Genomic DNA, 24,177 nt, shown 5'->3' on the forward strand with positions numbered 1-24,177 from the left:
TGCCCTGATGTTGAGCACAATGGCTCTGATGGACAGGGTGGGAGATGTTCAAACAGCTGCAGACTGTGCCAGGGTATAGGGATACCAAGACTCAGCCTTAAACTGCGGCCCGCATCGACGGTCACTACAAGAACTCACCCTGAAAGAAAAAAACCTAGCAACGTACCGTGCAGGGGGTTTTCTGAACCCCATTTTGGATTTTAAAGGCGGCTGCACTGATGTCCTCGAAGCGGACATGTCCACCGCCAGTCTCGGAGGCCCTGCAGGGCCTGCGCTCCGCCGTGGCCGGGGAGTTGCTGAGCAGCGCCTGTGAAAGGCCCGTCACCGTCATTTCCCAAGTCTTGACGTCTTTGCCCAGGTACTCATCCTCCCCAAAATCCTTGAGCCGTTCTGGGTTGATCGCCCGCTGCTGAGGCGCGGGGCATCTGTTCACCATTGGCCCGTTGTTGTGGCGACAGGAATCGGGGCTGACGGGCGGGCGTTGGCGACTCCGCTGAGCTCCTTCCTCGCCGCTGTGCCAAATACAAACAAAGAGAGAGACGTTGGTGTTAGACGTTGGCGCCAGGCTTTCTGTCCCCAGTCGGGTCAGTGTGAAGGTGTGACAATAGCACCTCTGCCACCTAGGCATCTCTGAGGAAAATACAATCAATGGTTTACCACATTAATGAGAAGATTCCCAATACATACAGCAGGAAATGTGACTGAATAGGAGACTAATGTGTGTCCACTTGCAGTCGACAGGGACTTTCAGCCTGACAGGATTATAGAGACCCTACTGCATGGATTCAGAGACAGATTTGTGTCATAATGATGCGTGATTGGTGAAGCCAGAGTGCCACCATCTTAGTGCAGGCTGGCACGCCCACCATGCGCAGCTCCGAAGTCCTGAAGCAAACTCCATAAGTCTAGGAGCAGGCTTTAGATCATGGCTGATCTGTACCATAAGAGACAAGGTGGCAGAATGGACAAAATGCATTAACCTCGAGACTAATCCAGTTCTGCAAAAGGTTAAAGCTTGTACACTGAGACAACAATGCTCAGTTCTATTCGCAATTCCTCAGATAAGCAGTCCATGCCCGCATGCAGCAAGACCTGGACAACATTCAGGCTTAGATTAGTGGCAAGTAACACAAGTACCAGGCAATAACTATCTCCAACAGATGAGACTCTAACCATCGCCCCTTGATATTCAACGGCATTACCATCACCGAATCCCCCACCAGCTTCATCATGGGGGTGACCATTGACCAGAAACTTGAACCAGCTACATAAACATGGCTATAAGAGCAGGTCAGAGGCTGGGTATTCTGCGGCGAGTGACTCACCTGACTCCCCAAGGCCTTTCCACAATCTACAAGGCACAAATCAGAATACTCTCCACTTGCCTGGATGAGAGCAGCTCCAATAACACTCAAGAAGCTCGGCAGCCCATCCACCACGTTAAATATTCACTCCCTCCACCACTGGCGCACTGTGGCTGCAGTGTGTACCATCTACAAGATGCACTGCAGCAACTCACCAAGGCTTCTCCGGCAGCACCTCCCAAACCCGCGACCTCTACCACCTAGAAGGACAAGGGCAGCAGATGCATGGGAACACCACCACCTCCAGGTTGCCCATCAAGTTCCCCACCATCCTAACTTGGAAATATATTGCGTTCCTTCATCGTCGCCAGGACAAAATCCTGGAACACCCTCTCTAACAGCACTGTGGGAGCACCTTCACCCCACGGACTGCAGCAGTTCAAGAAGGCGGCTCACCACCACCTTCTCAAGGGCAATTAGGGATGGGCAATAAATGCTGGCCTTGCCAGCGATGCCCATATCCCATAAATGAATACATGAAAATAAATAAATAAATAATACAGCCCCGGGTACCATTTGTTGCCTCCCTCCATCTTTCATCATTCTCAGAAGTTCTGCTGCATGTGTCTCTGGGCTAGAGGCAGGAGATGTAAACAGAGTGATTATTTGCACTAGTTTTTTGTGTGTCCTTCTCCACATGCACGCATTGGACTCTGCCCCCTTTTTGTGCATAAGAACATAAGAAATAGGAGCAGGAGTAGGCCATAAGGCCCCTCGAGCCTGCTCCGCCATTCAATACGATCACGGCTGATCCGATCATGGACTCAGCTCCACTTCCCCGCCCACTCCCCATAACCGCTTATCATTTAAGAAACAGTCTATTTCTGTCTTAAATTTATTCAATGTTCCAGCTTCCACAGCTCTCTGAGGCAGCGAATTCCACAGATTTACAACCCTCTGAGAGAAGAAATTTCTCCTCATCTCAGTTTTAAATGGGCGGACCCTTATTCTGAGATCATGCCCTCTAGTTCTAGTCTCCCCCATCAGTGGAAACATCGTTTCTGCATCCACCTTGTCAAGCCCCCTCATAATCATATACGTTTCGATAAGATCACCTCTCATTCTTCTGAACTTCAATGAGTAGAGGCCCAACCTAGTCAACCTTTTTTCATAAGTCAACCCCCTCATCCCCAGAATCAACCTTGTGAACCTTCTCTGAACTGCCTCCAAAACAAGTATATCCTTTCGTAAATATGGAAACCAAAACTGCATGCAGTATTCCAGGTGTGGCCTCACCAATACCCTGTATAACTGTAGCAAGACTTCTCTGCTTTTATACTCCATCCCCTTTGCAATAAAGGCCAAGATACCATTGGCCTTCCTGATCATTTGCTGTATCTGCTTACTATTCTTTTGTGTTTCATGCACAAGTACTGTAGCACTTTGCAATCTTTCTCCATTTAAATAATAACTTGCTCTTTGATTTTTTTTCTGCCAAAGTGAATGATCTTACACTTTGCAACATTATACTCCATCTGCCAAATTTTTGCCCACTCACTTAGCCTGTCTATGTCCTTTTGCAGATTTTTTGTGTCATCCTCACGCATTACTTTTCCTCCCATCTTTGTATCATCAGCAAACTTGGCTACGTTACACTCAGTCCCTTCTTCCAAGTCGTTAATATAGATTGTAAATAGTTGGGGTCCCAACACTAATCCCTGCGGTACCCCACTGGTTACTGATTGCCAACCAGAGAATGAACCATTTGCCAAACTCTCTGTTTTCAGTTAGTTAGCCAATCCTCTATCCATGCTAATATATTGCCCCCAACCCCGTGAATTTTATCTTGTGCAGTACCTTTTTATGCAGGAACTTGTCAAATGCCTTCTGGAAGTCCAAATACACCACATCCACTGATTCCCCTTTAGCCACCCTGTTCATTACATCCTCAAAGAATTCCAGCAAATTTATCAAACATGACTTCCCTTTCATAAATCCATGCTGACTCTGCCTGACTGAATTTTGCTTTTCCAAATGTCCTGCTACTGCTTCTTTAATAATGGACTCCCAACATTTTCCCAACCGCAGAAGCTAGGCTAACTGGTCTATAGTTTCCTGCTTTTTGTCTGCCTCCTTTTTTAAATAGGGGCGTTACATTTGCAGTTTTCCAATCTGCTGGGACCTCCCCAGAATCCAGGGAATTTTGGTAAATTACAACCAATGCATCCACAATCCCAGTCTCTACTTCTCTTAAGACCCTAGGATGCAAGCCATCAGGTCCAGGGGACTTTTCTTCCTTTAGTCCCATTATCTTACTGAGTACCACCTCCTTAGTGATTGTGATTGTGTTAAGTTCCTCCCCTGCTAAAGCCCCTTGGCTATCCACTGTTGGAATATTGTTAGTGTCCTCTACCGTAAAGACTGATACAAAATATTTGTTCAGAGTTTCTGACATCTCCATGTTCCCCATTACTAATTCCCCGGTCTCATCCTCTAAGGGACCAACATTTACTTTAGCCACTCTTTTCCTTTTTATATACCTATAGAAACTCTTGCTATCTGTTTTTATATTTTGTGCTAGTTTACTTTCATAGTCTATCTTTCCTTTCTTAATCATTTTTTTAGTCATTCTTTGCTGGCTTTTAAAAGCTTCCCAATCTGCTGTCCTCCCACTAGTTTTGGCCACTTTGTATGCCCTTCTTTTTAATTGGATACTATCCTTTATTTCTTTAGTTAGCCATGGATGGTTATTTTTTCTCTTACACCTCACTCACTGGAATATATTTTTCTTAAGAGTTGTGAAATATCTCCTTAAATGTACACCACTATTCATCAACCATCCTACACTTTAATCTATTTTCCCAGTCCACTTTTGTCAACTCTGCCCTCATACCTTCATAGTCTCCTTTATTTAAGCTGAGTACGCTGGTTAGAGATCCAACTTTCTCACCCTCCATCTGAATTTGAAATTAAATCATGCTATGATCACTCATTCCAAGGGGTTCCTTTACTAGGAGATTGTTTATTAATCCTGTTTCATTACACAGGACCAGATCTAAGGTAGCTTGCTCCTTGGTTGGTTCCGTTACATATTGCTCAAGGAACCCGTCCCTTATGCACTCTATGAACTCTTCCTCAAGGCTACCGTGACCAATTTGATTTGTCCAATCAATTTGGAAGTTAAAATCGCTCATGATTATTGCTGTTCCCTTTTTACAAGCCCCCACTATTTCCTGGTTTATGCTCCGACCAACACAGTTGCTACTGTTAGGGGGCCTATAGACTATGCCCACCAGTGACTTTTTCCCCTTATTGTTCCTTATCTCCACCCAAACTGTTTCAACACCTTTATCATTTGAGCCAAATATCGTTTCTCACTATTGCAGTGATTCCATCCTTTATCAATAGAGCTACCCCACCTCCTTTTCCTTTCTGTCTGTCCTTCCAGATTGTCAAATACCCCTGAATATTTAATTCCCAGTCCTGGTCACCTAGAAACCACGTTTGTGTAATGGCTGTCAGATCATACCCATTTGACTCAATTTATGCCGTCAACTCATCTATTTTGTTACAAATGCTACATGCATTTAGAGAAAGTGCCTTTCAATTTGTTTTTTTACCCTTTTTTCCTGCTTGTTTCCTCACTCTTTCAAACTCACTTTCTTTATTTTTGCTTTCTAATTCCAGCTTTACTCCCCTCCCTACTGAATCTATTTTCAGGTTCCCATTCCTCTGCCAAGCTAGTTTTAACCCTCCCCAACAGCACTAACAAATCCCCCACGAGGATATTGGTCCCGGCTCTGTTGAGGTGCAACCCGTCCGGCTTATACAGGTCCCACCTCCCCTAGAAGCGGTCCCAATGCCTCAGGAAACTAAAGCCCTCCCGCCTGCACCATTTCTCCAGCCTCATATTCATCTGCTCTATCCTCCTATTTCTGTACTCACTCGCACTGGGAGTAATCCGGAGATTACTACCTTTGAGGTCCTGCTTTTTAATCTCTCTCCTCGCTCCCTAAACTCTGCCTGCAGGACCTCATCCCTCTTCCTACCTATGTCATTGGTACCGATGTGGACCTCAATCTCTGGTTGTTCACCCTCTCCCCCCAGAATGCCCTGCATGGGCCCTCGATTTCTGTGGGTGGGTGGGGGTAGGCTGGGTTAGGGCAGGAACTTGGGCTGGGGGGGATCATGCTCACCAGTCTCTCTCTCCCCCAGTCCCCCTCTCCCCCAGTTCTCTCCCCCTCCAGTCTCTCTCTCTCCCTCCCCACAGTATCTCTCTCTCTCTCTCTCTCTCCCCTCAGTCTCTCTCTCTCCCTCCCCAGTCTTTCTCTCTCTCCCCCCCGCCCCCCTCCGCCCCAGGTCTCTCTCACTCTCTCCCACCCCCCAGTCTCTCTCTCTCTCTCCCCCCATCTCTCTCCCTCTCTCTTCTCCCAATCTGTCTCTCTTCCCCCAATCTGTCTCTCTCTCTCTCTCTCTCTCTGTCTCTCCCCCCAGTCTCTCTCTCTCTCTCCCCATCTCTCTCTCTCTCTCTTCCCCCAGTTTCTCTCTCTCTCCACGTCTCTCTCTCTTCCCCCAGTCTCTCTCTCTCTGCCCCCAGTCTCTCATGCTCTGCTCCCAGTCTCTCTCTCTAACCCTCCAGTCTCTCCCCCACCAGTCTCTCTCTCCCCACCCCCCCATCTCTCTCTCTCTCTCTCTCTCTGCCCCCAGTCTCTCTCTCTCTCTAACCCTCCAGTTTCCCTCTCTAACCCTCCAGTCTCTCCCCCCCCCCAGTCTCTCTCACCCCACCCCCAGTCTCTCTTTCTCCCAACCCCCCGACTCTCTCTCTCCCCCGTCTCTCTCTCTCTTCCCCCAGTCTCTGTCTCTCTGCACCCCCCCCAGTCTCTTTCTGTCTCTCCCCCCCAGTCTCTCTCTTCCCCCAGTCTCTCTCTCTATTCCCCCAGTCTCTCTTTCTCTAACCCTCCAGTCTCTCTCTCTCTAACCCTCCAGTCTCTCTCTCCCCCCCACCCAGTCTGTCTCTCTCTCTCTCCCCGCCCAGTCTCTCTCTCGGAGAGATAGAGAACAGAAATATGAGTAACTCTGCCTTGAATGTACATATTCACGGTTTGAACCAATGAAAACAAACCATGCCTATTCACACTCTGTGCCTTGCAGTTATTCCCCACCACACTCAGGCTCTACTTTCAGTCACACTGTGCACATTCTCGATATCTCGCCGTCTTGGTGTAACAAGCCGTTAGTCCTCACTGCAATCGTATCTCGATCAAGTCACAAGGTTTCCCATTCCAACAACATCACTCCATTGTCCACTCATGGACAAGAGTCTATTCCTGAGCTGGTGCGGAGGGAAGCATTGCTCTGCGGCTATGTGCGGAAGCGTCACAAATGTGAATGAGAAAGCAAGAATTTGCATTTATATTTAGTGCATTTATATCACGTCCTCAGGTTATCCCAAAGTGCTTCAAAATTAAGTACTCCTGCAATGTAGCCACTGTTTTGTAGGTAAATATGGCAACCAAATCACACACAGTAAGGTCGCAAAAACAGCAATGTGATAATGACCAGATCATCTATTTCACTGACGTTGGTTGAGGAATAAATATTGGCCATGTCACCAGAAGAACTCCCTGCTCTTCTTCAAATAGTGCTGTGTGATCTGTTATGTCAGTCTGAATGGGCTTGGTTTTAATATTTCATTTAAAAGACAGCACCTGACAGTGTAGCACTCCCTCAGTACTGCACTGAAGTAGCAGCCTGCATTATATGCTCAAGTCACTGGAGTGGGGTTTAAATCCACGATTCTTTAACATTAATTTTGCTAGAAGCACCGGCCAGAGGAAATCTTTGCAAACGTATTCCCAATGTCACCATGTACAGTGACGAGGGCAATTCATCCCCTGTGATGTTTGCAAGTCAATTAGAAAGAAAGACTTGCATTTGTATAGCACCTTTCACAACCACAGGAGGTCTCAAAGTGCTTTACAGCCAATGAAGTACTTTTGAAGTGTAGTCACTGTTGTAATGTGGGAAACGCCGCAGCCAATTTGCGCACAGCAAGCTCCCACAAACAGCAACGTGATAATGACCAGATAATCTGTTTTTGTTATGTTGACTGAGGGATAAATCTTGCCCAGGACACCAGGGAGAACTCCTCTGCTCTTCTTCAAAATAGTGCCATGGGATCTTCTACGTTCATCTGAGAGAGGAGACGGGACCTCGGTTTAACATCTCATCCAAAAGACAGCACCACTGACAGTGCAGCACTCCCTCAGCACTGCACTGGAGGGTCAGCCTGGATTTTTGTGCTTAGAACTCACAATCTTCTAACCCCAAGGCAAGGCCATGGCTGTAATTAGTAGGAATCCTAAAGCTTGTTTGCCTGATGGATGAAATTGGGCCTTTTCCAACACTGCAGTCCTATGTAAAAGGGCCAGTGATGTGGTTTAGGGAGGGTGAAGGGGTAGCACCATGATAGTTACAGAGCAGAAAGCACCATGTAGTGTATATTAAGGAAACAATCTCCCAATAATTAATAATTGTAACAATATCGTGGCTGACACTGACCTTGAATTTTTTATAGCAATCATTAATTGCCTTAGGTTCTCCAATGATACTCCACAAGTGCTGGCCTGATACTGCGCCCTATATTCTTAAACCTTCTACAGTCTGTTTCTTCCACAGATAAACTCCTGGTTATTCTTATAGGGTTTTTTTTATTCGTTGATGGGATGTGGGCAAGGCCGATATTTATTGCCCATCCCTAACTGCCCTTGAGAAGCTGATACTGAGTTTCTTTCTTGAAACGCTGCAGTCCGTGTGGTGAAGGTACTCCCACCGTGCTGTTAGCGAGGGAGTTCCAGTGCTGAGGTCGATGCCGGGTGCTCCGTCTGGTTTTATTCTTAGTATACTTCTTTGTAGCGGCATGGTGCAACTGAGTGTCTCGCTAGGCCATTTCAGAGGACAGTTAAGAGTCAACCACATTGCTGTAGATCTGGAGTCACATAGAGACCAGACCAGGTAAGGACGGTAGATTTCATAAGAACATAAGAACATAAGAATTAGGAATAGGAGTAGGCCATCTAGTCCCTCGAGCCTGCTCCGCCATTCAACAAGATCATGGCTGATCTGGCCATGGACTCAGCTCCACTTACCCGCCTGCTCCCCATAACCCTTAATTCCCTTATTGGTTATCTCCTTCTTTGTTAATTTCCTTCCCTAAAGGACATTAGTGAACCCGATGGGTTTTTATGATAATTCGGTAGTTTCATGGTCAGCATTACTGATACTAGCTTTAAATTCCAGATTCTTACAGGGTGACAAAGCATTCAGTTCTATTATGGTCAAAGTCAGTGTGTGGCTCCCCCAGTGGCAACCTGATAAAGGTGAGTGTCTGTTTGGCATTGGATCATGAGCACAGTGAGGTCCCTGGTTGCCTCTTTATCTTTTTATTCCTCCTTTAAACCTTCCTCTTTGATTAAGCTTTTAGTTACCCATCTTAATATCGCCTTCTTTGTCAATTTTTGTTTGAATAACACACCTTGGGGCGTTTTCCTATGTTAAAGTGTCAGCTGTGGCTCAGTGGGCAGCACACCTGCCTCTGGGTCAGAAGGTTGTGGATTCAAACCCCACTCCAGGGACTTGAGTATAAAAAATCTAGGCTGACCTCCCAGTGCAGTGCTGAGGGAGCACTGTAGTGTCAGAGGTGCCGTCTTTCGGATGAGATGTTAAACTGAAGCCCCATCTGCTCTCTCAGGTGGATGTAAAAGATCCCATGGCACTATTTCGAAGAAGAGCAGGGGAGTTATCCCTGGTTTCCTGGCCAATATTTATCCCTCAATCAAAAAAAACAGATTATCTGGTCATTATCACATTGCTGTTTGGCAAATTGGTTGCTGTGTTTGCTACATTACAACAGTGACTACACTTCAAAAGTACTTCATTGGCTGTAAAGCGCTTTGAGATGTCCGGTGGTCGTGAAAGGCGCTATATAAATCTAAGTCTTTCTTTCTTTAAGGCGCTATATAAATGCAAGTTGCAGTTGCTGGTCTATGGTGTGTGCGCGCGCATCCAAATATCGGGTAAGGATACGGTTGGGTTTGGTTCTGAGGTCTCTATTGTCGAATAGCCTGTACTCAAACATAAGGCATTGGCCACCTGGACTAGGGACATCCAACAGAAGAGGCAGTGGAGGGGTCAGGAGGGGCAAGGGGAAGCTAAGCAGATGAAAGCAGCCAACCTTGTCACTTGACCTTTAATGTGTTTGAATAAAATAAGCAGATTAATTGCTCTAAGAACCTACTTGTCTCCACAGACGCGCTCAACAAAGCTGGAAATAAACAAAGCCAATTAGGAGCAGTTGAGCATAGGACAGAAGAAAGTATTGAATAATTAAAGACATATTTGACACTATTCACAAAATAGAAGGAGCTTAAGAACTAACCTGATCTCCTGTACGAATGAATTATCCTACTAGCATCCAGCCCCTGTACATCACTAGTAAGCAGGTAATGAACAGTTGGTGGGTGATGTTATATAGAAGATGCTATATAGAAGACCGCCCTAAGTGGAGGAAGTGCATCTGGGAGGGCGCTGAGCACCTCGAGTCTCATCGCCGAGAGCATGCAGAAAACAAGCGCAGGTAGCAGAAAGAGCATGCGGCAAATCTGTCCCACCTTCCCTTACCCTCAACGACTATCTATCCAACCTGTGACAGGGCCTGTGGCTCTCATATTGGACTTTTCAGCCAGCTAAGAACTCATTCTAAGAGTGGAAGCAAGTCTTCCTCAATTCTGAGGGACTGCCTATGATGATGATGATAGAAGATGTTTATTGACTATATCCCGGCCGCCTGAGGAAAAGAGTGTTTGAAGACCAGGCCCTCAAATCTACCACCAAGCTCATGGTCTACAGGGCTGTAGTAATACCTGCCCTCCTGTATGGATCTGAGGCATGGACGATGTATAGAAGGCACCTCAAGTCGCTGAAGATATATCACCAACGATGTGTCCGCAAGATCCTACAAATCCCCTGGGAGGACAGGCGCACCAACATCAGTGTCCTCATCCAGGCTAACATCCCCAGTATTGAAGCACTGACCACACTCGATCAGCTCTGCTGAGCAGACCACATGGTTCGCATGCCAGACACAAGGCTCCCTAAGCAAATGCTTTACGCAGAGCTCCTTCATGGTAAACGAGCCAAAGGTGGGCAGCGGAAACGTTATAAGGACACCCTCAAAACCTCCCTGGTAAAGTGTGACATCACCACTGGCACCTGGAAGACCCTGGCCGAAGACTACCCGAGGTGGAGAAAGTGCATCCGGGAGGGCGTTGAGCTCTTTGAGTCTCAAAGCAAAGAGTTTGAAGAGGTCAAGCGCAGGCAGCGGAAGGAGCGGGTGGCAAACCAGCCCCACTCACCCCTTCCCTTGACGAATGTCTGTCCCACCTGTAACAAAGTCTGTGGCTCTCGTATCGGACTGTTCAGCCATCAAAGAACTCACTTTGGGAGTGGAAGCAAGTCTTCATCGATTCCGAGGGACTGCCTATGATGATGATGATGATAAGAAGTTCATACTGAGGGTTGGTAGTGCGCCTTTGGATCAATGGTAGCATTCCCACCACTGGGTCAGAAGGTGAAAGGTCAAGCCCTGGCGGCTGTTCACGTTAAGCCAAGTAGCCCCACAACCGCGCAGTGTTCTGGAGGACCTGCGTAGCCGGCTGACCGGCTTTTAAATGGAACAATCACACACACGCAGGAATTTGAATGGGCTGCCCAGACCGTTAAAGGGGTAGTGCACCCAAAAAGAATCAGAGGGAACATTCATAGAATCATAGAAAAATTACAACACTGAAGGAGGCCATTCGGCCCATCGTGTCCATGCCGGTCGAAAAAGAGCTACCCAGCCTAATCCCACCTTCCAGCACTAGGTCTGTAGCCCTGTCGGTTATGGCACTTTAAGTGCGCATCCAAGTACCTTTTAAATGTGATGAGGGTTTCTGCCTCTACCACCCTTTCAGGAAGTGAGTTCCAGACCCCCACCACCCTCTGTGTGAAGAAATGTTCCCTCATCTCCCCTCTAAACCAACTACCAACTACTTTAAATCTATGCCCCCTGGTTATTGACCCCTCTGCTATGGGAAATAGGTCCATCCTATCCACTCTATCTCGGCCTCCTCGTAATTTTATACATCTCAATTAAATCTCCCCTCAGCCTCCTCTGTTCCAAGGTAGACACGCCCAGCCTATCCAATCTTTCCTCATAGCTAAAGTTTTCCAGTCCTGCCAACATTGGTGGAGGCTAGGTCATCGAATGGTGAGATGAAGAGAATGTCTTTACGCAGCGAGTGTAAGTTACAGGACTCTGGGTAAAGAGCAGGGAAGTGGGACTAATTCAATAGCTCTTTCACTGAGCCAGCACAGGCACGATGGGCTGAATGGCCTCCTCCTGTGCTGTAAGATTCTATAGAAATTAGTTACAATATTTGTTAAGTTAAAGCGTAATTCAAAACAGGGCCCCTCCCCCCTGCACAGAACCCTCCGCACTATACTCTTCCTGCCCCCACCAAAGAAACGGCACTGGGTGCAAAATATGTCACTCAGCATCATTTAGAAACATAGAAACATAGAAAATAGGTGCAGGAGTAGGCCATTCGGCCCTTCTAGCCTGCACCGCCATTCAATGAGTTCATGGCTGAACATTCAACTTCAGTACCCCATTCCTGCTTTCTCGCCATACCCCTTGATCCCCCTAGTAGTAAGGACCTCATCTAACTCCTTTTTGAATATATTTAGTGAATTGGCCTGAACAACTTGCTGTGGTAGAGAATTCCACAGGTTCACCACTCTCTGGGTGAAGAAGTTCCTCCGCATCTCAGTCCTAAATGGCTTACCCCTTATCCTTAGACTGTGACCTCTGGTTCTGGACTTCCCCAACATTGAGAACATTCTTCCTGCATCTAACCTGTCTAACCCCGTCAGAATTTTAAATGTTTCTATGAGGTCCCCTCTCATTCTTCTGAACTCCAGTGGTAGCGCTATTTCAGACAGCGGTTCAGCTCTGGGGGCTGTTGGTCTAGTTACAGCTCAGGCTCGGAATGATATTCATGATTTGTTATTATAAACCCCAATTCTGTCAGTATATACACTGCAGATACAGGAAATCTGAAATAAGAACAGAAAATGCTGGAAATACTCATCAGGTCAGGAGAGAGAAGCAGAGTTAACATCTCAGGTCGATGACCCTTCGTCACAATCTACCAGTGTAAAACCTGTCTTGAACAGCTCCCATTACAAAGCTGTCCGTAACATACTTTGCTATTACAAAGGTCTCTAGCCCTGAATTCCTGCGGGCTTCTTCCAATCTCCTGCTGTAACTTGGGCGAGAGGTCGGCGGGACTCAAGGAGAAATTCAGCAAATGGCCATTGACGCCATATCTCTGTGCCTTCCGCCCATCTCATGCCTGAGAAGGCCTGTTAAAATTCTATTACAAAGCTCTATGATAAGCACAATCTGCTGGGAATACAGAGAAGGCCAATCATTGCCTGTAAAGGGAAAAGACAGGTTAATACTTTGGGCGTAAATCTTTCATCTGAACTGAAAACTAAGATGTAAGCAAAGATTTTAGTCATGTAGAGTAAAAAGGAAGGAGAGGAAAGCACAGGTATTCCAATCACACAAGAGAATGAATGGGCCGAACGTCCTGAAAATTGCTTAATAGAAAACTGTTAGATGATAGAAACGATTACTTCAATGAAGCAATGGATAGACATTGAAAGAACAGAAGATAACAATATCATCATCATCATAGGCGGTCCCTCGAACGAGGATGACTTGCTTCCACATGAGTTCACAAGCTTGACAGAGCTAGGCCTTTATCCAGTGGCAAGTATTAACCAGGACGACTTAACAATAGTTAAGAGGATGAAAAGACAGTAGAGAGGCCGACAGATAGGGAAGGGTGAGAAAGTGGAGAAAGAGTGTAAGAAAACTGCAAATGTAGGAGGTCTGAACATGAAAACCAGCATTTGTGGTTCATTTTCATTTTCTTGTTCTGAAACCAGTGCAGAATGACTTCACAATAGCCGCCCTCCTCACATTACAATCCTTCTGTTACAGCACACCCTTCGTTACTACAAACTTTTGCCTCTCAATCTGCCGCAAACACTTGCACGCTCTGACAAGGAGTCCAGTTACAGCCTGTAAGGGCCAGTTGAGCCCCCCAGGCAAAACTATTGACAGTCAGAAGGAATGTGTTGGTCGCCATGAAGTTATTTTGAAAGCTGCATAGAATTGCACAGAGATTACAGCAAGGTAGTACCTGGGCCAGCCCAACCAGTCCATGCTGGTGTTTACACATCACATGAGCAGTAATTCTAATCGCATGTACCCTGTTCCCATATCCCTTTATCCCCTTTTTCTTTAACCACTTATCTAACTTATAAGTTAACACAGTTCCGACTTCAATCATTAACTCGAGTAATGTATTCCGGAGCCTTGCAACCCTTTGTGTAAAAAAGGTTTCTGGCTCTCTGTGCTAAATCCGTTTCAGGTAACCTTAAGAACATAAGACATCGGCCCTCAAGCCTACTCCGCCATTCAATTAGATCATGGCTGATCATCGACCTCAACTCCACTTTCCTGCACTATTCCCTTATCCCTTGATTCCCTTATAACTATGTCCTCTTATTCTTGACCCTTCAACCACTGGAGTTGCCGTCAAATCAGTGCAAATGATCAGAATAATTACCTAATTAAAAGACCAACGAGAAAAATAAAGAGGCGAAGCAGGACTCCAACAATACCATAGTTGAGGAGGAGGAGGTGGAGAGCCCAAGACTGATCCAACCTGGCACAAGCCTTGAACTTTTGGCCTCAACATGATACTGCTCCCTACAGACCACAAGTTCTGAGGGGCAGAGAAGAACCTGGTGAAATGCAGGCTATTCCTAAAAACAACAAGTACAACCCAACCTTCTCCAAAAGGGATCGTATTCCTCCTGGTCTGAAGAGGCCTTCTTGGGAGATTTGTTGCTCATGGACCTCGAAAACAAAAACTGGGCAGCAAGATTCATGTTTTCCTAGGAGAGGTGGACACCAGCGATATCACGCAGCAGAAGACCCCCGCCTGTAGAATAATTGTGTTCTCTTAAAGCGGTTTATAAAAAAAAACAAGGAGTTGCACTTGAGTCGAATTCCAAGTTCAACACCGTCAACCTTTCCCTGAGATGAAGCGTCCTCCTCGTTCACTCAGCAACTACTGAGGGTGAGACTGCTGCTGCCACTATTTAAAGGGATTATTTCACCTGCCAAGCTGTCTCTGTCAATTTGGGAAACGCTAAGATTAGTTATGACTGACATGCTTACTGAGCGGCACTATTAAAGCTTTAGAGATTTCTCTACAGGAAGAGCTTCTTGAAAAACAGTTCTAACGCCTCTGTTTATACCTGAACTCTGCTTAACCCACAAACAGAGTACGATAGAATCAACTAAATGCTTGATTTTTATAAAATTCTGATCCTTGCGACGTCCCAGTGACTCAGTGGATAAACCATCCAGTCTATGATCTTGGACAAGGTAGTGGGTGAGAGGGGAAGAAGTTACAATATGTTCAGTGTTTGGGGGAACAGGGTTACAATGTCCTCAGTGTTTGGAGAAAGGGTTACAATGTCCTCAGTGTTTGGGGTAAGGGGTTACAATGTGCTTGGTGTTTGGGGGAACGGGACGACAATGTGTTCAGTGTTTGGGGAAAGGGTTACAATGTCCTCAGTGTTTGGGGTAAGGGGTTACAATGTCCTCAGTATGTGGGGGAAAGAGGTTACAATGTCCTCAGTGTTTGGGGAAAGGGGTTACAATGTCCTCAGTGTTTGGGGAAATGGGATACAATGTCCTCAGAGTTTGGGGGAACAGAGTTATAATGTCCTCAGTGTTTGGGGAAAGGGGATACAATGTCCTCAGTGTTTGGGGGAACAGGGTTACAATGTCCTCAGTGTTTGGGGGAACAGGGTTACAATGTCCTCAGTGTTTGGGGAACAGGATTACGATGTCCTCAGTGTTTGGGGAAAGGGGATACAATGTCCTCAGTGTTTGGAGGAACAGGGATACAATGTCCTCAGTGTTGGGGAAAGGTGTTACAATGTCCTCAGTGTTTGGGGAACAGGATTACGATGTCCTCAGTGTTTGGGGAAAGGGGATACAATGTCCTCAGTGTTTGGGGAAAGGGGATACAATGTCCTCAGTGTTTGGAGGAACAGGGTTACAATGTCCTCAGTGTTTGGGGGAACAGGGTTACAATGTCCTCAGTGTTGGGGAAAGGGGATACAATGTCCTCAGTGTTTGGGGGAACAGGGTTACAATGTCCTCTGTGTTTGAGGGAACAGGGTTACAATGTACTCAATGTTTGGGGGAAAGAGGTTACAATGACCTCAGTGTTTGGGGAAAGGGTTACAATGCCCTCAGTGTTTGGGGGAAAGGGGTTACAATATCCTCAGTGTTTGGGGGAAAGAGGTTACAATGTCCTCAGTGTTTGTGGGAAAGGGGATCCAATGTCCTCAGTGTTTGTGGGAACAGGGTTACAATGTCCTCAGTGTTTGGGGAAAGGGGTTAAAATGCCCTCAGTGTTTGGGGGGAAAGGGGATACAATGTCCTCAGTGTTTGTGGGAACAGGGTAACAATGTACTCAGTGTTTGGGGGAAAGGGGTTACAATGTCCTCAGTGTTTGTGGCAAAGAGGATACAATGTCCTCAGTGTTTGGGGAAAGGGGTTACAACGTCATCAGTCTTTGGGGGATCAGGGTTACAATGTCCTCAGTGTTTGGGGGAACAGGGTTCCAATGTCCTCAGTGTTTGAGGGATCAGGGTTACAATGTCCTCAGTGTTTGTGGGAACAGGGTTACAATGTCCTCAGTGTTTGGGGAAAGGGGTTACAATGTCCTCAGTGTTTGGGGAAAGGGGTTACAATGTCCTCAGTGTTTGGGGAAAGGGGTTACAATGTCCTCAGTGTTTGGGGGATCAGGGTTACAATATACTCAGTGTTTGAGGGAACAGGGTTACAATGTCCTCAGTGTTTGGGGGATCAGGGTTACAATATACTCAATGTTTGAGGGAACAGGGTTACAATGTCCTCAGTGTTTGTGGGAACAGGGTTACAATGTCCTCAGTGTTTGGGGAAAGGGGTTACAATGTACTCAGTGTTTGGGGAAAGGGGTTACAATGTCCTCAGTGTTTGGGGAAAGGGGTTACAATGTGCTCAGTGTTTGGGGAAAGGGGTTACAATGTCCTCAGTGTTTGGGGAAAGGGGTTACAATGCCCTCAGTGTTTGAGGGGAAAGGGGTTACAATGCCCTCAGTGTTTGGGGGAACAGGGTTACAATGTCCTCAGTGTTTGGGGGAACAGGGTTATAATATCCTCACTGTTTGGGGGAACAGGGTTACAATGCCCTCAGTGTTGGGGAAAGGGGATACAATGTCCTCAGTGTTTGGGGGAAAAGGGTTACAATGTCCTCTGTGTTTGAGGGAACAGGGTTACAATGTACTCAATGTTTGGGGGAAAGAGGTTACAATGACCTCAGTGTTTGGGGAAAGGGGTTACAATGCCCTCAGTGTTTGAGGGGAAAGGGGTTACAATGCCCTCAGTGTTTGGGGGAACAGGGTTACAATGTCCTCAGTGTTTGGGAGAACAGGGTTATAATATCCTCACTGTTTGGGGGAACAGGGTTACAATGCCCTCAGTGTTGGGGAAAGGGGATACAATGTCCTCAGTGTTTGGGGGAAAAGGGTTACAATGTCCTCTGTGTTTGAGGGAACAGGGTTACAATGTCCTCAGTGTTTGGGGAAAGGGGTTACAATGTCCTCAGTGTTTGGGGGAACAGGGTTACAATGTCCTCTGTGTTTGAGGGAACAGGGTTACAATGTACTCAATGTTTGGGGGAAAGAGGTTACAATGACCTCAGTGTTTGGGGAAAGGGGTTACAATGCCCTCAGTGTTTGGGGGAAAGGGGTTACAATATCCTCAGTGTTTGGGGGAAAGAGGTTACAATGTCCTCAGTGTTTGTGGGAAAGGAGATCCAATGTCCTCAGTGTTTGTGGGAACAGGGTTACAATGTCCTCAGTGTTTGGGGAAAGGGGTTAAAATGCCCTCAGTGTTTGGGGGGAAAGGGGATACAATGTCCTCAGTGTTTGTGGGAACAGGGTAACAATGTACTCAGTGTTTGGCGGAAAGGGGTTACAATGTCCTCAGTGTTTGTGGCAAAGAGGATACAATGTCCTCAGTGTTTGGGGAAAGGGGTTACAACGTCCTCAGTCTTTGGGGGATCAGGGTTACAATGTCCTCAGTGTTTGGGGGAACAGGGTTCCAATGTCCTCAGTGTTTGGGGGATCAGGGTTACAATGCCCTCAGTGTTGGGGAAAGGGGATACAATGTCCTCAGTGTTTGGGGGAAAAGGGTTACAATGTCCTCTGTCTTTGGGGGATCAGGGTTACAATGTCCTCAGTGTTTGGGGGAACAGGGTTCCAATGTCCTCAGTGTTTGGGGGATCAGGGTTACAATGTCCTCAGTGTTTGTGGGAACAGGGTTACAATGTCCTCAGTGTTTGGGGGAACAGGGTTATAATATCCTCACTGTTTGGGGGAACAGGGTTACAATGCCCTCAGTGTTGGGGAAAGGGGATACAATGTCCTCAGTGTTTGGGGGAAAAGGGTTACAATGTCCTCTGTGTTTGAGGGAACAGGGTTACAATGTACTCAATGTTTGGGGGAAAGAGGTTACAATGACCTCAGTGTTTGGGGAAAGGGGTTACAATGCCCTCAGTGTTTGAGGGGAAAGGGGTTACAATGCCCTCAGTGTTTGGGGGAACAGGGTTACAATGTCCTCAGTGTTTGGGAGAACAGGGTTATAATATCCTCACTGTTTGGGGGAACAGGGTTACAATGCCCTCAGTGTTGGGGAAAGGGGATACAATGTCCTCAGTGTTTGGGGGAAAAGGGTTACAATGTCCTCTGTGTTTGAGGGAACAGGGTTACAATGTCCTCAGTGTTTGGGGAAAGGGGTTACAATGTCCTCAGTGTTTGGGGGAACAGGGTTACAATGTCCTCTGTGTTTGAGGGAACAGGGTTACAATGTACTCAATGTTTGGGGGAAAGAGGTTACAATGACCTCAGTGTTTGGGGAAAGAGGTTACAATGTCCTCAGTGTTTGTGGGAAAGGAGATCCAATGTCCTCAGTGTTTGTGGGAACAGGGTTACAATGTCCTCAGTGTTTGGGGAAAGGGGTTAAAATGCCCTCAGTGTTTGGGGGGAAAGGGGATACAATGTCCTCAGTGTTTGTGGGAACAGGGTAACAATGTACTCAGTGTTTGGCGGAAAGGGGTTACAATGTCCTCAGTGTTTGTGGCAAAGAGGATACAATGTCCTCAGTGTTTGGGGAAAGGGGTTACAACGTCCTCAGTCTTTGGGGGATCAGGGTTACAATGTCCTCAGTGTTTGGGGGAACAGGGTTCCAATGTCCTCAGTGTTTGGGGGATCAGGGTTACAATGTCCTCAGTGTTTGTGGGAACAGGGTTACAATGTCCTCAGTGTTTGGGGAAAGGGGTTACAGTGTCCTCAGTGTTTGGGGAAAGGGGTTACAATGTCCTCAGTGTTTGGGGAAAGGGGTTACAATGTCCTCAGTGTTTGGGGGATCAGGGTTACAGTATACTCAGTGTTTGAGGGAACAGGGTTACAATGTCCTCAGTGTTTGTGGGAACAGGGTTACAATGTCCTCAGTGTTTGGGGAAAGGGGTTACAATGTACTCAGTGTTTGGGGAAAGGGGTTACAATGTCCTCAGTGTTTGGGGAAAGGGGTTACAATGTCCTCAGTGTTTGGGGAAAGGGGTTACAATGCCCTCAGTGTTTGAGGGGAAAGGGGTTACAATGCCCTCAGTGTTTGGGGGAACAGGGTTACAATGTCCTCAGTGTTTGGGGGAACAGGGTTATAATATCCTCACTGTTTGGGGGAACAGGGTTACAATGCCCTCAGTGTTGGGGAAAGGGGATACAATGTACTCAGTGTTTGGGGAAAGGGGTTACAATGTCCTCAGTGTTTGGGGGAACAGGGTTCCAATGTCCTCAGTGTTTGGGGGATCAGGGTTACAATGTCCTCAGTGTTTGTGGGAACAGGGTTACAATGTCCTCAGTGTTTGGGGAAAGGGGTTACAATGTCCTCAGTATTTGAGGGAACAGGGTTACAATGTCCTCAGTGTTTGTGGGAACAGGGTTACAATGTCCTCAGTGTTTGGGGAAAGGGGTTACAATGTACTCAGTGTTTGGGGAAAGGGGTTACAATGTCCTCAGTGTTTGGGGAAAGGGGTTACAATGTACTCAGTGTTTGGGGAAAGGGGTTACAATGTCCTCAGTGTTTGGGGAAAGGGGTTACAATGCCCTCAGTGTTTGAGGGGAAAGGGGTTACAATGCCCTCAGTGTTTGGGGAACAGGGTTACAATGTCCTCAGTGTTTGGGGGGACAGGGTTATAATATCCTCACTGTTTGGGGGAACAGGGTTACAATGCCCTCAGTGTTGGGGAAAGGGGATACAATGTCCTCAGTGTTTGGGGGAAAAGGGTTACAATGTCCTCTGTGTTTGAGGGAACAGGGTTACAATGTCCTAAGTGGATGTGGGAACGGGATTACAAAGTCCTCAGTGTTTGGGGAAAGGGGTTACAATGTCCTCAGTGTTGGGGAAAGGGGATACAATGTCCTCAGTGTTTGGGGGAACAGGGTTACAATGTCCTCTGTGTTTGAGGGAACAGGGTTACAATGTCCTCAGTGTTTGGGGGAACAGGGTTACAATGTCCTCTGTGTTTGAGGGAACAGGGTTACAATGTACTCAGTGTTTGGGGAAAGGGGTTACAATGTCTTCAGTGTTTGGGGTAAGGTGTTACAATGACCTCAGTGTTTGGGGAAGAGGGTTACAATGTCCTCAGTGTTTGGGGAAAGGGGTTACAATGTCCTCAGTGTATGAGGGAACAGGGTTACAATGTCCGCAGTGTTTGGGGGAACAGGGTTACAATGTCCTCAGTGTTGGGGAAAGGGGTTACAATGTCCTCAGTGTTTCGGGAACAGGATTACGATGTCCTCAGTGTTTGGGGAAAGGGGATACAATGTCCTCAGTGTTTGGGGAAAGGGGATACAATGTCCTCAGTGTTTGGAGCAACAGGGTTACAATGTCCTCAGTGTTTGGGGGAACAGGGTTACAATGTCCTCAGTGTTGGGGAAAGGGGATACAATGACCTCAGTGTTTGGGGAACAGGGTTACAATGTACTCAATGTTTGGGGGAAAGAGGTTACAATGACCTCAGTGTTTGGGGAAGAGGGTTACAATGTCCTCAGTGTTTGGGGGAACAGGGTTACAATGTACTCTGTGTTTGAGGGAACAGGGTTACAATGTACGCAGTGTTTGGGGAAAGGGGTTACAATGTCTTCAGTGTTTGGGGAAAGGTGTTACAATGACCTCAGTGTTTGGGGAACAGGGTTACAATGTCCTCAGTGTTTGGGGAAAGGGGTTACAATGTCCTCAGTGTTTGGGGGAACAGGGTTACAATGTCCTCTGTGTTTGAGGGAACAGGGTTACAATGTACGAAGTGTTTGGGGAAAGGGGTTACAATGTCTTCAGTGTTTGGGGAAAGGTGTTACAATGACCTCAGTGTTTGGGGAACAGGGTTACAATGTACTCAATGTTTGGGGGAAAGAGGTTACAATGACCTCAGTGTTTGGGGAAAGGGGTTACAATGCCCTCAGTGTTTGGGGGAAAGGGGTTACAATATCCTCAGTGTTTGGGGGAAAGAGGTTACAATGTCCTCAGTGTTTGTGGGAAAGGAGATCCAATGTCCTCAGTGTTTGTGGGAACAGGGTTACAATGTCCTCAGTGTTTGGGGAAAGGGGTTAAAATGCCCTCAGTGTTTGGGGGGAAAGGGGATACAATGTCCTCAGTGTTTGTGGGAACAGGGTAACAATGTACTCAGTGTTTGGCGGAAAGGGGTTACAATGTCCTCAGTGTTTGTGGCAAAGAGGATACAATGTCCTCAGTGTTTGGGGAAAGGGGTTACAACGTCCTCAGTCTTTGGGGGATCAGGGTTACAATGTCCTCAGTGTTTGGGGGAACAGGGTTCCAATGTCCTCAGTGTTTGGGGGATCAGGGTTACAATGCCCTCAGTGTTGGGGAAAGGGGATACAATGTCCTCAGTGTTTGGGGGAAAAGGGTTACAATGTCCTCTGTCTTTGGGGGATCAGGGTTACAATGTCCTCAGTGTTTGGGGGAACAGGGTTCCAATGTCCTCAGTGTTTGGGGGATCAGGGTTACAATGTCCTCAGTGTTTGTGGGAACAGGGTTACAATGTCCTCAGTGTTTGGGGGAACAGGGTTATAATATCCTCACTGTTTGGGGGAACAGGGTTACAATGCCCTCAGTGTTGGGGAAAGGGGATACAATGTCCTCAGTGTTTGGGGGAAAAGGGTTACAATGTCCTCTGTGTTTGAGGGAACAGGGTTACAATGTACTCAATGTTTGGGGGAAAGAGGTTACAATGACCTCAGTGTTTGGGGAAAGGGGTTACAATGCCCTCAGTGTTTGAGGGGAAAGGGGTTACAATGCCCTCAGTGTTTGGGGGAACAGGGTTACAATGTCCTCAGTGTTTGGGAGAACAGGGTTATAATATCCTCACTGTTTGGGGGAACAGGGTTACAATGCCCTCAGTGTTGGGGAAAGGGGATACAATGTCCTCAGTGTTTGGGGGAAAAGGGTTACAATGTCCTCTGTGTTTGAGGGAACAGGGTTACAATGTCCTCAGTGTTTGGGGAAAGGGGTTACAATGTCCTCAGTGTTTGGGGGAACAGGGTTACAATGTCCTCTGTGTTTGAGGGAACAGGGTTACAATGTACTCAATGTTTGGGGGAAAGAGGTTACAATGACCTCAGTGTTTGGGGAAAGAGGTTACAATGTCCTCAGTGTTTGTGGGAAAGGAGATCCAATGTCCTCAGTGTTTGTGGGAACAGGGTTACAATGTCCTCAGTGTTTGGGGAAAGGGGTTAAAATGCCCTCAGTGTTTGGGGGGAAAGGGGATACAATGTCCTCAGTGTTTGTGGGAACAGGGTAACAATGTACTCAGTGTTTGGCGGAAAGGGGTTACAATGTCCTCAGTGTTTGTGGCAAAGAGGATACAATGTCCTCAGTGTTTGGGGAAAGGGGTTACAACGTCCTCAGTCTTTGGGGGATCAGGGTTACAATGTCCTCAGTGTTTGGGGGAACAGGGTTCCAATGTCCTCAGTGTTTGGGGGATCAGGGTTACAATGTCCTCAGTGTTTGGGGAAAGGGGTTACAATGTACTCAGTGTTTGGGGAAAGGGGTTACAATGTCCTCAGTGTTTGGGGAAAGGGGTTACAATGCCCTCAGTGTTTGAGGGGAAAGGGGTTACAATGCCCTCAGTGTTTGGGGGAACAGGGTTACAATGTCCTCAGTGTTTGGGGGAACAGGGTTATAATATCCTCACTGTTTGGGGGAACAGGGTTACAATGCCCTCAGTGTTGGGGAAAGGGGATACAATGTACTCAGTGTTTGGGGAAAGGGGTTACAATGTCCTCAGTGTTTGGGGGAACAGGGTTCCAATGTCCTCAGTGTTTGGGGGATCAGGGTTACAATGTCCTCAGTGTTTGTGGGAACAGGGTTACAATGTCCTCAGTGTTTGGGGAAAGGGGTTACAATGTCCTCAGTGTTTGAGGGAACAGGGTTACAATGTCCTCAGTGTTTGTGGGAACAGGGTTACAATGTCCTCAGTGTTTGGGGAAAGGGGTTACAATGTACTCAGTGTTTGGGGAAAGGGGTTACAATGTCCTCAGTGTTTGGGGAAAGGGGTTACAATGTACTCAGTGTTTGGGGAAAGGGGTTACAATGTCCTCAGTGTTTGGGGAAAGGGGTTACAATGCCCTCAGTGTTTGAGGGGAAAGGGGTTACAATGCCCTCAGTGTTTGGGGAACAGGGTTACAATGTCCTCAGTGTTTGGGGGGACAGGGTTATAATATCCTCACTGTTTGGGGGAACAGGGTTACAATGCCCTCAGTGTTGGGGAAAGGGGATACAATGTCCTCAGTGTTTGGGGAAAAGGGTTACAATGTCCTCTGTGTTTGAGGGAACAGGGTTACAATGTCCTAAGTGGATGTGGGAACGGGATTACAAAGTCCTCAGTGTTTGGGGAAAGGGGTTACAATGTCCTCAGTGTTGGGGAAAGGGGATACAATGTCCTCAGTGTTTGGGGGAACAGGGTTACAATGTCCTCTGTGTTTGAGGGAACAGGGTTACAATGTCCTCAGTGTTTGGGGGAACAGGGTTACAATGTCCTCTGTGTTTGAGGGAACAGGGTTACAATGTACTCAGTGTTTGGGGAAAGGGGTTACAATGTCTTCAGTGTTTGGGGTAAGGTGTTACAATGACCTCAGTGTTTGGGGAAGAGGGTTACAATGTCCTCAGTGTTTGGGGAAAGATGTTACAATGTCCTCAGTGTATGAGGGAACAGGGTTACAATGTCCGCAGTGTTTGGGGGAACAGGGTTACAATGTCCTCAGTGTTGGGGAAAGGGGTTACAATGTCCTCAGTGTTTCGGGAACAGGATTACGATGTCCTCAGTGTTTGGGGAAAGGGGATACAATGTCCTCAGTGTTTGGGGAAAGGGGATACAATGTCCTCAGTGTTTGGAGCAACAGGGTTACAATGTCCTCAGTGTTTGGGGGAACAGGGTTACAATGTCCTCAGTGTTGGGGAAAGGGGATACAATGTCCTCAGTGTTTGGGGGAACAGGGTTACAATGTACTCTGTGTTTGAGGGAACAGGGTTACAATGTACTCAATGTTTGGGGGAA

General features: G+C 47.0%; 1 protein-coding gene across 1 annotated transcript in view; it reads right to left on the minus strand.

Moving 5' to 3' along the window:
- LOC139234584 (L-threonine ammonia-lyase-like) overlaps positions 1-14,372 on the minus strand; it is a 74,227-nt gene extending 59,855 nt beyond the window's left edge. The window contains exons 1-2 of the mRNA XM_070865272.1: positions 14,272-14,372; positions 167-512 (exon numbers count right to left, since the gene is read on the minus strand). Coding sequence (XP_070721373.1) covers positions 167-512; positions 14,272-14,372 — 447 coding nt within the window. The remainder of the gene's footprint in view (positions 1-166; positions 513-14,271) is intronic.
- Positions 14,373-24,177: the final 9,805 nt, after the last annotated feature.

The sequence above is a fragment of the Pristiophorus japonicus genome, chromosome 22, assembly GCF_044704955.1.
Source record: "Pristiophorus japonicus isolate sPriJap1 chromosome 22, sPriJap1.hap1, whole genome shotgun sequence".
Classification (NCBI taxonomy): domain Eukaryota; kingdom Metazoa; phylum Chordata; class Chondrichthyes; family Pristiophoridae; genus Pristiophorus; species Pristiophorus japonicus.